At 39.0% G+C, this 12,065-nt stretch overlaps 1 protein-coding gene and 1 long non-coding RNA gene across 13 annotated transcripts in view; one reads left to right on the top strand and one right to left on the bottom strand.

The window, feature by feature from the left end:
• The window catches only part of LOC120526805 (F-actin-monooxygenase MICAL2-like), a 346,702-nt gene that overhangs the window by 80,288 nt on the left and 254,349 nt on the right, over window positions 1–12,065 (bottom strand). For all 5 annotated transcript variants that reach the window (XM_039749949.1, XM_039749960.1, XM_039749956.1 and 2 more), the window contains 3 exons: window positions 5,842–5,916; window positions 4,685–4,749; window positions 667–1,813 (listed from right to left, as the gene is read on the bottom strand). In XM_039749949.1, coding sequence (XP_039605883.1) covers window positions 667–1,813; window positions 4,685–4,749; window positions 5,842–5,916 — 1,287 coding nt within the window. The remainder of the gene's footprint in view (window positions 1–666; window positions 1,814–4,684; window positions 4,750–5,841; window positions 5,917–12,065) is intronic.
• The window catches only part of LOC120526874, a 215,298-nt gene that overhangs the window by 53,057 nt on the left and 150,176 nt on the right, over window positions 1–12,065 (top strand). The gene's annotated exons all lie outside the window — the stretch shown is intronic.

Genomic DNA, 12,065 nt, shown 5'->3' with positions numbered 1-12,065 from the left:
ACAGTCATATTAAAATGTATTTGCATAAGAACAACACAAACTGTACTTAATTTGCACTTTCATTGACCCTTAAGAAATGTTCAACATTTCCTGGCCTGAGGAAAACCATTTACTACACCAGTCAGAGTCTTTTATTCATCATTCATTTTCTGTGTCTGCATATTTTAACTAGAGCCTGTCCTAACTGTAAAGCAGTGCCTAGTCCTGGGTAGGATGCCAGTCTTTCTCTGGGCACACAAATTCATACCGGCCAATTTAGGTACACCTGTTAAACTAACATGCATGTTTTTAGGATACCACATGGCATTTCTCCACAGTCCTTATAGAAAAATGTATGCATACCCAGTAATAGGAGAACATACAACGTCTCCAAAGATAGTCTCTGCTATATTTGAAACCAGGTTAGTGGGGCACAGCAGTGTGACGTGTCCTCCATGTCATTAATAATAATAATAGAAAGCAGTAACATACTTTTAATGTATTAAATGTTACTTTCAAAATTTTGTCTTTGATAATTCCTGCGTATAACAATTCTCCTGGGAGTAACAAACAAGACCATAATTTATTTCTTGTCTTTGTGCTTTTCTCTTTTTATTTTATGTTCATTTCTCTTTCTCTCTGAATTAAAACTATCTATATAAGCATGTATATGTGAATGAAGCTTACCTGACATTTGTTGTGATGATGACCATGGCCTGCTTCTGACAGGGGCTTCCTTCTCAGTGGTCTTTTTCCTGACATTGCTAAAGAGATTCCATAGACTGTTTTTGCCACTTGCTTTCTTCTTCATCTCTTGTGGCTCATGAACTTGGAGGGCAGAAAATTCATTTAGTCTTTTTTGCTGTGAAAATGATAAATCGTTTCTAGAATATCTGAATGACCCTCCACTGAGTGAAACCTTCTCAAATAACACAGACCAGTCTTCCTTCAGTTTAGTTTGTTTTGAAACATCTACATCATCTTTTCCTTCTGTGTCTATCTTAAGTGAAATTGGGCTTGTTGTGTTTTTGCCCTGTGCCACATTAAGTTCTGAAGGTGTATCTCTATGAAAATTGGAGACAACCACTGGCTTTGGAATCGGTGTCATTGTCTCAGGCTGATTATTTAAATGAAGTTGTGAGCTCAGTGTGTACGAGTTCTTTAACAACTGCTCTGTTTTAGAGTCTTCTTTCCCTTTGCTGGAATTAAGTCCTCCGTCAGAGTAAGAATGAGTCACGCTGTCAGTTTTTTCACTGGCATCCAAAGAAAAGATCTTCTTGGAGGCACTCAATGTTTTCCTAAATGCATTAATCAAAATATGGAAAGGAGATGGAGTGGGATCAAGGTTGTTGGAGCAATTTGAGTTGTTCTGCATTTCTGGATGAGTGTGGTGGCTATGAGGTAAGCTAGCAGTGGAACCACTTCCGGAAGAACCTAAATCATTTTTCTGGGCATCACAGTGTTCAGTTTTTGTTCTCTCATTTTGTGCATGTCTTTCACATTCTCTTGAATCCTCTGTCACTAACAGCTCCCAGTCCAGTAAGGATGCCTTTACATTGGGAGAAAGCACAAGTTTTCTCTTTGGGCACTTCTTCATGGTGTCATCTATGTCTTCTTGACCATTTTCATTATCACTGTATGTGCCACTCGCAACTAGGGCTTGTAAAGAATCAGGAGATGGAAATAATTTTACACTGTCAGGTACTTGTGTGGTTGAAGTGGGCAAATCAGACTCTGGTTTGAGGTCATAGATGTGTACTCCCCCTGACTTTGGTGTAAGGGGAGGGCTGGCCACCAGTCGAGAGGGATTCTGACCAGGAGAACTCTGGGAAGGCTGCAATGAGAATGGTTAATGGTCACACAGCTTTGTGTGTAAGCTTTCTGTTCTTTAAATTGCACATGTGCTTTGAAAAAGGGTCACATCCCACAGATGTCTACATAATTAAAAAACTAAAAATAGTGATATGTACAGAATGTGTATTTAAAGCACTTCAGATGTGATAGATAGATAGATAGATAGATAGATAGATAGATAGATAGATAGATAGATAGATAGATAGATAGATAGATAGATAGATAGGAACAGTTAAGCATTTCTGAAATAAAGATTTTGCTGGCAAGTGAGAGTCTTTAGAAAACAAACAGCAAACATGAAAACAACTGTGCGTGTGAACTATAGTCTTTATGTGATAAGGTCACAAACAAAGCAAAATGGTATTAGCACTCTTGACAAAAATAAAGTAACACCAAAAAATATGGATAAAACTAAACCTTAAATGATATTTTCGCAATTGTTTAGGTGAAGGTTGTTTCTTCCTGGTATATATTAATTTGCCACATGAAACTGCTTTCTAAAGTGAAGCATATTCTATACATTTTAAAAACATAACTAGCATGCTCTTGGGTTTTATAATCGACCTAAAGGGTATCAGGGTTGCAATGTGAACAAAAAGCCTTAAAATGTACCAAATATATCCAGTTCAAAGTAGCAAAGATGCAAAGATTTTGATTTACAAAAATGTGCCTTCAACATGTCTGAGGCATGCTTGTGACAACAAAACTAAACTGGAAAAAATAAATTTTATCACTAATTCCTGGTGCCATTTTCTTGAGTTAAGCATGTGTCTCTTGCTTGCTTGTCTGCCTGCACCAGGCACTGTGAGTGGATTTTTGACACAGTTATCCTTCTTTTGCTTCTCCAATTTTGTCACTTCAGTGTTTATGTTCTGCCATGGTTTATAACACCAGACAGATGCGTGATCAAATTATGCAGTTAATTTTTTCCTAGACAGCGCTGTTATTTGCCAGTTACATTCTATGTTGTTATTTTACATGGTCTACAGATGAGCAGTAGCACTGAACTCTGCATGTAGGGCACATAAAACGGATATAATACAATTGCAATTTGAGAATTCTCATGAAGGAAAAAACAGTTCCTTACAGACTGTTGAAAGCCTCAACTTCTCAGCCGAGAGACCCTGTTACTACACATTTTATAATGGCACATTGAAGATCCTGGAAAACCAATGGAAGACTGGCTGTTTAAGTCTATGGCAACAAACATGAACTGCTACAGGATTCTAAAGTATTGATGTTAGGATCTTACTGAGAACACCCTAAGTTTAGAAATGACCTCAGTGCCAAATAAATGGCCACTTCCTATCAATATTTTTTGTGCATGGTGCTTAGGACGCAGCAGATAGCAGATCTCAGGAAGGCAGGAAGACTGGCCAACAGAAGGTAAGAGACAAGAATGAAAGAAAGGCAAGAAGTGCAAAAATAGGGAACACTGAGGTGAAGCAGCCAAACTTTCAGTCACTGAGAACAGCTAGCTGAGGGAGTAGAGGAGTTTATTATTTTGTATGAGAGTTTATTCTCCTCCCCTATTTGTGTTCTACAAATAAATATTTCAATGTGGAAAAATACTGCTGCAGCAAGGAATTTGTTAGGTATGATGGGTGAGGAATACCACTCCTTATAAAATATATGCACCAGGGCAGTGTGGTGTAGTAGGGATCAGTGTTGCTGTCTCATATTCCAGGACTGTTGGCTGCCTTGCATGTTCTTCTCAAGTACTTGTGGGTTTCCACCATACACATCAGCTTCCCATCACATCCCAAACAAGTGCCTGTTAGATTAATTTGACCCAGTATGCCTGCAATGGACTGTTACCCCTCCAAGCTTGTTCTTGCCTTGAATGCCAGGTTGTCATAGTTGGTTCTAGGCACTGCAACTCTAAATTCAATAGTTCCAGAAATGGTTGGTTAAATGGATTACAGACTTCATACTCATGTTTTTGTAAAGAGTGACCAAAATCTCTCAAGTCCATCAGGAACAAACTTCTTCTAAAAGTAGCACATATTCTACAAAGAATCAGTGTAACTAAAGTTAAAGTATTGTTCAGAGTAAAGGTTGGTTCCTTAGTTGTTCGACAGAACAATGGATAGAGGATGCATGAAAAACATCCAGCAGACCACAGCTTCTGAGGTATACCCCAGATCAATATGTAAATACATGAATCCACTTTATGAAATTATTATTTCTAGTGCAGGATTATGGGAGCTATAACCTATGCAAGTGGCATTATGCATAAGAGGGCAGAAACCAACTCTGGACAGAAAGCCAATCCAGCTCATAGTTCATTCAGTGAGTGTAGTGTATCCAATCAGCTCATAGTTCATTCGGTGAGTGAAGTGTATCTAATCAGCCTAACTTATTTTGGGAGGAAACCATTGATGGAAGCTTTTTTGGCACATGATGGGGGAACATGCAAGTGTCACACAGAATGTGCAAAGTCAAGGAATCAAAGAACGAGGCAGCAACACTCTAATAGCTGTGCCATCCTAAACATAGAAGAGGACCCAGTGATCCCAGATGGGTAAACTGGTGATGTTTCTGGATAAAGATTAAAAATAAAATTTACATTTTTCGGTTAGGTATGCTGCCTGTAAGCCATTTAAAGAATATGTTGTTCAAAACACAAGATAACACATCAAGGCATTTAGTAATATAATAACTTTCACTTTTTTGAATTTGTATGACATTTCCACAGTCAGAATGTCTCAGAGGTGTAAAAAAATTTGACTTTAAACCTCAGTCTACCGTAACTTTGCTTATTTCTCTGGACATTATAAAAGTGACATAGCTGCTCACATCACTTTTGTACATGATTTATCTGCAATGTGTTTCTAAAATTTCATCATACCTGCAGGTCTTCTGGTGGGTCCTCCACAAGCTGATTCTTCTTCTTATACATCATTATTGGAAGAGCTTGCGTTTAGATATTCAAAAACAGAAAGTATTAGATTTATGTTGGACACTACTTTCACAAATGAAATTCTTGAAACATAATCTTACAATGTATGACGCATAAATCAGTTCAGAGAGGCCCTTCAGACATTCTGTGGAGCACTTCAACTTTCAAGTAGGCCCTGTAAGAGGTTTTAGCTCACCACAATAATCAGGACATCTCACTTTTAAACATCTGAGTACCCAACTTCTTTATACTTTTTTTAGTCTTGATTGGCTCAAAAATGACAGAATTTAAAAACTCTCGAACCAGAGTCTATCGATTCCAGATAATGAATTTCAAAAGGCCTGCTGGAAAATTTTGAACTCGTTAATTGAAAAATACCGCATTCTTTGATTTGTTGCCATAGAAGGAAATGCGTTTGCCAAAGAATGTTTACGACTGATATGAAAGGCCTCTGTTTGGCAAAATGGAGGCTCCTCTGTGGAGAGAGCATTAGCACCCTCTAGTGGATCAACAATTCGTTATGCAGGATAAATCCATCAATTGTAAAACAACGTAGTGTAGCCATTAAAATGTCCACAAATAATAAATGTATTTCTTGCATTCATTTTAAATATAAGAAAAAAGGTTGAGGCCACCTTGAATGTCAGACCTGCATAAAGAAACAAGTTTGGAAAATTGCTATAGTTTGTAACTGATGGCACTTGGGTTTCTGCAATATTATTGACACTATTCAAGAAGCTACTTAGAATGATTGGCTTTTGGCAGTCTGAAAACAAATATCCTTTAATGGGTACCTCTCACGAAGAGCAAAGGAGGATTTATTACGTTTTAAGACCAGACTTGAGAAGAAAAGTGTGTCTCGCTTTCAAGGACTGACATTTTTCCCATTCATTCTGCTGTGTGTGCTTCAAGGTAACTTTTTTGTCCTCCTTTGTACTATTGTTTAGTGGCATGAACATTACAAAGGAAGGGTCTTGGCAGAATTCTGGGTACATTTGTGTTAAACCTGTCAACTCCTGAAAGCTGCTGACCAGCGAAGACTGATCCAACTCACTCGGTCCTAAAGACATTCAGGTCACCTTCTTATTACCTGGCAGACTACTTACTATTGCGGATTCTCTTCCTCCATCGTGTCACTGGTGATAATGTAATGGAACTAGAAGCTTTGGGGGGCAGTATAACTAGAAATAAAAAAAAAAACAAAAACAATTGATAACTGATAATAACTTTTTGAGCTTAACTTATAAGACAATATTCTTATACCATTCTTAAACCCACTTAATTCAGTTCTGTGTTCAGTGGGGGACCAAAGCTTATCCTGGTAGCACGCTCATACATTGCCAGTTTGGAATCACTAGTTTAACTAACCTGTAAATCTTTTAGGATGTCGGAGCAAAATCAGAGTAGCCATAGAAGAGGTAAGGAAAGAACGTGCACACTTTACACAAACAACGATCAGGCATGTTAAATTAAAAGACTTGTTTTACCAAATTCAGGGAGGCACAGTTGAACTAGTATAAGTAATGCAATGGCAAAAAATATATTCATTTGTACATTGAGCAAGCATACAGCAGCTCCCACCTGAGCCTCAATGTGTGACCCTAAGCAAGTCACTTAACCTGCCTGAATTCGAATTTTAAATAAACATGTCAACAAATGTAACATACCCAGATCATGTAAATCCCCCTGGATAAAGGTGTCAGCCAAATAGTAACAATATATATGGAGAACTAAAAGGAAAAATATGGCATAAGAGAGCATTCTTTTAATAATCAGAGATGTGGTCTGTCAGCAAAATCCTGTGTGTGACGGGCTTTACTCTGTGATTAAGGCACATATTTAATCACATTTGATATTATAGCCACTTGGAGGTGATAGGATGCTGCATATGAGGTACTTAACAGACATATTTGTAATGTTCTCAAACCCCACCAAATCTATTCCAGAGTTGTGAGGCCAGCATCATGGACATGGAAGGAACCACTTCAGGAAAGGATGCCAGTCCATAATATTCTGGGCATACTGCTTATTTGCATCTTATTTGGTGCAGTTTCAGTGGCATTCACAAGGAGGCAGCATTGCAGAAAAAATGGGGCAACCTCAAACCCATCTATCCACCCATCGTCTGAACCTTATAGTGGTCCAGTTTAGAGCAACCAACTAACCTGGTATGTGCATTGTTAAGATGGGGAAAGAAACTGGTGAACCTACACTGTCATGGGGAGAATTTGCAAACTCCACAGAGCAAATAAGAAGCTGACCAGTCTAGTGAAGCTTTAAGTGATCTTCAGACAGTCACTTAATCTGCCTGTGCTCCGACTATTATATACTCAATATAGATTTCTACTATTAATGTGCCTTGAAAGTGTCTTCACTAAAGAAAGTGGCTATATGTAGGAAAAGTAGTTTGTGCATCTTTCTTCATACTTTAATCATTTCTTTATTCCCTGATTTTTCATATTTGTGATCTTTTTACCTTTGTTTTTGACAGTGCCTTGCAATAGCTCTTGCTTTGTAATTTACACTCTATGATCTATGCCTGTTTTTAATGTACACTAGCTTTTTTCCACAGTCACCTGTCTCATGCATCAGGGTCCATGCAAAATTACACTGTGGTGATATTCAGACATCTATGCATCTAGATAAGTACTCATGTTCATGCAAGTACCTGTTGCTCAAATGACAACCATATATGTTTATAAAGGTTAAGGTTGCATTTTTTTGGAGGTGGGACATGTTTAGTTATCTATATTACAATCAACCACTTCGACTGACAAAATCAGGTTGGAATGCTACACATTTCATCTGAATTGTTTGCTTTTTCTTTTAAATCATGCACTTAAAGTAGCGCTTTCAAGTATTTTTGAAGTATGCGGAGCACAGCAGATTGTTGAGTGTCTGTGGGTGTGTCCACAGTCTTTAAGGCTTTACCTTAATTGCAATTTTCAACATATTTTGTGATTTTCAAGTCCAGTTTTGACCTTTTGGGGGTTTTTTTGTTTGATTTTTTATAGCATTTCTCCAGTGCCATTTTGAATTTTGTTTTTGATCATAGGTGCCACCATTCTGTGCATTGTTTGTGTTACCAAGTGACAACTGCAAATCATGGATGGGATGTCAAGAACACAACACTATTTAAAGTTAGTGTCATGCTATCTTGTCCACCCAAGAAAATTCCATACTGGATAAATAAGGAGATAAAAAAGCTGTAAAGGAAAAAAAAAACAACTGTAAAAGGCATATAAGATTAACAACACCAGTGCTAACAAGGCATATGTGGGCATGTGAGCAACAAGTAAGAAGGATATTAGGGAAGTTAAAAGGCTTTTGGAGAGAAATATTGAAGTTTGGAAATATAGAATATAAATTATAAAATATAATACAGCCAAGGATCAAATGGTGGAATTTGAAAAAGGAAGACTGCAAGCTTGAGTTTAGGGAGGAGGTGAGACAGGCACTGGGTGGCAGTGAAGAGTTACCAGACAGCTTTGGAAACTACAGCAGATGTAGTAAGGGTGACAGCAAGAAGGGTATTTGGTGTGACATCTGGACAGAGGAAGGAGGAAAAGGAAACCTGGTGGTGGAATGAGGAAATACAGGAGAGTATACAGAGGAAGGGGATGGTAGAGAAGAAGTGGGATAGTCAGAGAGATACAGAAAGTAGACAAGAGTACAAGGAGATAAGGCGCAAGGTGAAGAGAGAGGTGGCGAAGGCTAAAGAAAAGGCGTATGATGAGTTGTATGAGAGGTTGGACACTAAGGGAAGGAGAAAAGGACCTGTACTGATTGGCTAGATAGAGGGACCGAGCTGGGAAAGATGTGCAGCAGGTTAGGGTGTTAAAGGATAAAGATGGAAACGTACTCACAAGCGAGGAGAGTGTGTTGAGCAGATGGAAAGAGTACTTTGAGAGGCTGATGAATGAATAGAATGAGAGAGAGAAGAGGCTGGATGATGTGGAGATAGTGAATCAGGAAGTGCAACGGATTAGCAAGGAGGAAGTAAGGACAACTTTGAAAAGGATGAAAAATGGAAAGGCCGTTGGTCCAAATGACATACTGACAGAAATGCTGTGGAAGCATGGAGGTGTTTAGGAGAGACGGCAGTGGAGTTTTTAACCGGATTGTTTAATGGAATGTTGGAAAGTGAGAGGATGCCTGAGGAGTGGAGAAGAAGTGTACTGGTGCCAATATTTAAGAATAAGGGGGATGTGCAGGACTGAAGTAACTACAGGGGAATAAAATTGATGAGCCACAGCATGAAGTTATGGAAAAGAGTAGTGAAAGCTAGGTTAAGGAGTGAGGTGATGATTAGTGAGCAGCAGTATGGTTTCATGCCAAGAAAGAGCACCACAGATGCAATGTTTGCTCTGAGAATGTTGATGGAGAAGTTTAGAGAAGGCCAGAAGGAGTTGCACTGCGTCTTTGTAGACCTGGAGAAAGCATATGACAGGGTGCCTCGAGAGGAGCTGTGGTATTGTATGAGGAAGTCGGGAGTGGCAGAGAAGTATGTAAGAGTTGTACAGGATATGTACGAGGGAAGTGTGACAGTGGTGAGGTCTGCGGTAGGAGTAACGGATGCATTCAAGGTGGAGGTGGGATTACTTCAGGGATCGGCTCTGAGCCCTTTGTTATTTGCAATGGTGATGGACAGGTTGACAGACGAGATTGACAGGAGTCCCCGTGGACTATGATGTTTGCTGATGACATTGTGGTCTGTAGCAATAGTAGGGAGCAGGTTGAGGAGACCCTGGAGAGGTGGAGATATGCTCTAGAGAGGAGAGGACTGAAGGTCAGTAGGAACAAGACAGAATACATGTGTGTAAATGAGAGGGAGGTCAGTGGAATGATGAGGATGCAGGGAGTAGAGTTGGCAAAGGTGGATGAGTTGAAATACTTGGGATCAACAGTACAGAGTAATGAGGATTGTGGAAGAGAGGTGAAAAAGGAGTGCAGGCAGGGTGGAATGGGTGGAGGAGAGTGTCAGGAGTGATTTGTGACAGACGGATATCAGCGAGAGTGAAAGGGAAGGTCTACAGGACGGTAGTGAGGCCAGCTATGTTATATGGGTTGGAGACAGTGGCACTGACCAGAAAGCAGGAGACAGAGCTGGAGGAGCAGAGCTAAAGATGCTAAGATTTGCATTGGGTGTGACAAGGATGGATAGGATTAGAAATAAGTACATTAGAGGGTCAGCTCAAGTTGGACGGTTAGGAGACAAAGTCAGAGAGGCAAGATTGCATTGGTTTGGACATGTGCAGAGGAGAGATGCTGAGTATATTGGGTGAAGGATGCTAAGGATAGAGCTGCCATGGAAGAGGAAAAGAGGAAGGCCTAAAAGGGGGCTTATGGATGTGGTGAGAGAGGACATGCAGGTGATGGGTGTAACAGAACAAGATGCAGAAGACAGAACGATATGAAAGAAGATGATCCGCTGTGGCAACCCCTAAAGGGAGCAGCCGAAATAAGAAGAAGAAAGGGGGATTAAAATATACAGTTAATGTTTTCTGAAGTTTTCACATGTGAAGAAGTGGATAACCTCTGGACTGTAACAGAGACTGCCAAGTAGGTACTTACTAATTTGGAAAATGTAGCATAGCATTTATCTTTGAGTGCTTAAGGAGCTTAGTGAGTGCATATATACATTTTTGATGCATTTATTATCTCTTTATATAAAATGGCAGATCTAAGTTATCTATAGGCCAGTAAGCTTAACATACGTCACAGGTAAATTAATTGAACTAATTATTAAGGAAAAGATCAAGCAGCCCATGGCAAGAACAGGAGTTTTACGGAATATTCATCATGGGTTCAAAAGTGGGAGGTCATGTTTTACTAACATGCTGGAAATCTATAAGGGAGCAACAAAGGCATATGATCAAAATGGTGATATTATTTATCTTGACTTTTAGAAAGCATTTGGTAAAGTGTCACATGAGAGGTTGGGTATCAAATTCAAAAAGTGGGACTTTAGTGTATAGTGTGTGAATGGGTGCAAAACTAGCTAAAAGACAGAAAGCTGAGAGCTATGGTGCAAGGCACCTTATTAGAATTGAGTGATGTTAAAATTGGTTATCCACAGGGGTCAGTGCTAGGGCCATTGCTATTTTTAATATACATACATGATCTGGATTGCAATATAAATAGCAAGCTGGTTAAGTCTGCAGGTGGTACCAAACTGGATGGATTGACAGATAATCCAGAATCCATTGAATCATTGTAGAGGGGCTTGGACAACGTACAGGCTTGTGAAGATTTGTGGAAATGAAATTTAATGTCAATAAATGTAAAGTAGTACATGTAGGACATAAAAATGTTAGGTCTGAATACACAATTGGAGGTCTGAAACTTGGAAATACCTCTCATGAGAAGGACCTAGAAGTCATAATGAACTTGTCAATATCTACATTCAGACTGTGTTCAGAAGCCATTAAGATAGCTAAAAAACTGTCAGATTATATAGCATGATGTGTAGAGTACAAGTCCAAGGAGGTTAATAATGCAATAGTTAAATTGTGCCTGCTGTACGGTGTGCAGTTTTGGTCTCTGGATGCTAGAAAAAGTCCAGAGAAGAGAGAGTAGGCAGATTCCAGGACTGCAGTGTAGGGTTAAGAGGAAAGATTAAAAGAGCTGAACCTTTTCATTTTAAGCAAACAGAGATTAAGAGGTGACATGATTGAAGTTTTTAAATTTATGAAAAGTACAGTGGAACCAGGCTGTTACTTTGAAATGAGTTCATCAAGAACAGGGGGACACAGTACATGGGTACATTTCCCACAAACATTAGTTTTTCTTAACACAGAGACCATAGACAGCAAGCCTTTAATCTCAACTTGATGTTATTTTGGAGGAGTTAGTTGGAGAGTTCTGTGGGGCTGCATTGTCTGTCCTGAAAAACATTCAATGTTCTAATATTCTGTTTGGATTGTGGCAAAATATTTACAAGGTAGGAAGAGATGAATTCATCCTAAAAACCTTTTTCACATTTTTGATACATACTGGGTTTTGGTGAAGTTTTTTTCTTTTGATTCAGAGACTTTTGGACCCCTGTTTGTTTTTGGTAGTCATTTACTGTTTTATCAACCAATACAAAATCTTGTTGCCATTTTTGGCCTGCCATTCTTTTACCAAGGCAGAAAAATTTGCTGTTCTGGCTAGCATGCCATTTGTCAGCAGGAAATGTAGACAAATAAATAACATACAAGTGCCAGCACTAGCTTATGTTTAAGCTCCTTTTTATCTCAGGATTCAAAGAGCTACATTATCTCAGAATAAATGTGTCATATACTGTGTCGTATTTCAGGAAGGCAGCATGTCATGGACTGAAAACTTG

This window comes from Polypterus senegalus, chromosome 1 (genome assembly GCF_016835505.1).
Source record: "Polypterus senegalus isolate Bchr_013 chromosome 1, ASM1683550v1, whole genome shotgun sequence".
In the NCBI taxonomy this organism is placed as follows: domain Eukaryota; kingdom Metazoa; phylum Chordata; class Cladistia; order Polypteriformes; family Polypteridae; genus Polypterus; species Polypterus senegalus.
Note: the sequence above shows the minus strand (reverse complement) of the source record. Positions and strands in the feature narration are given on the sequence as shown.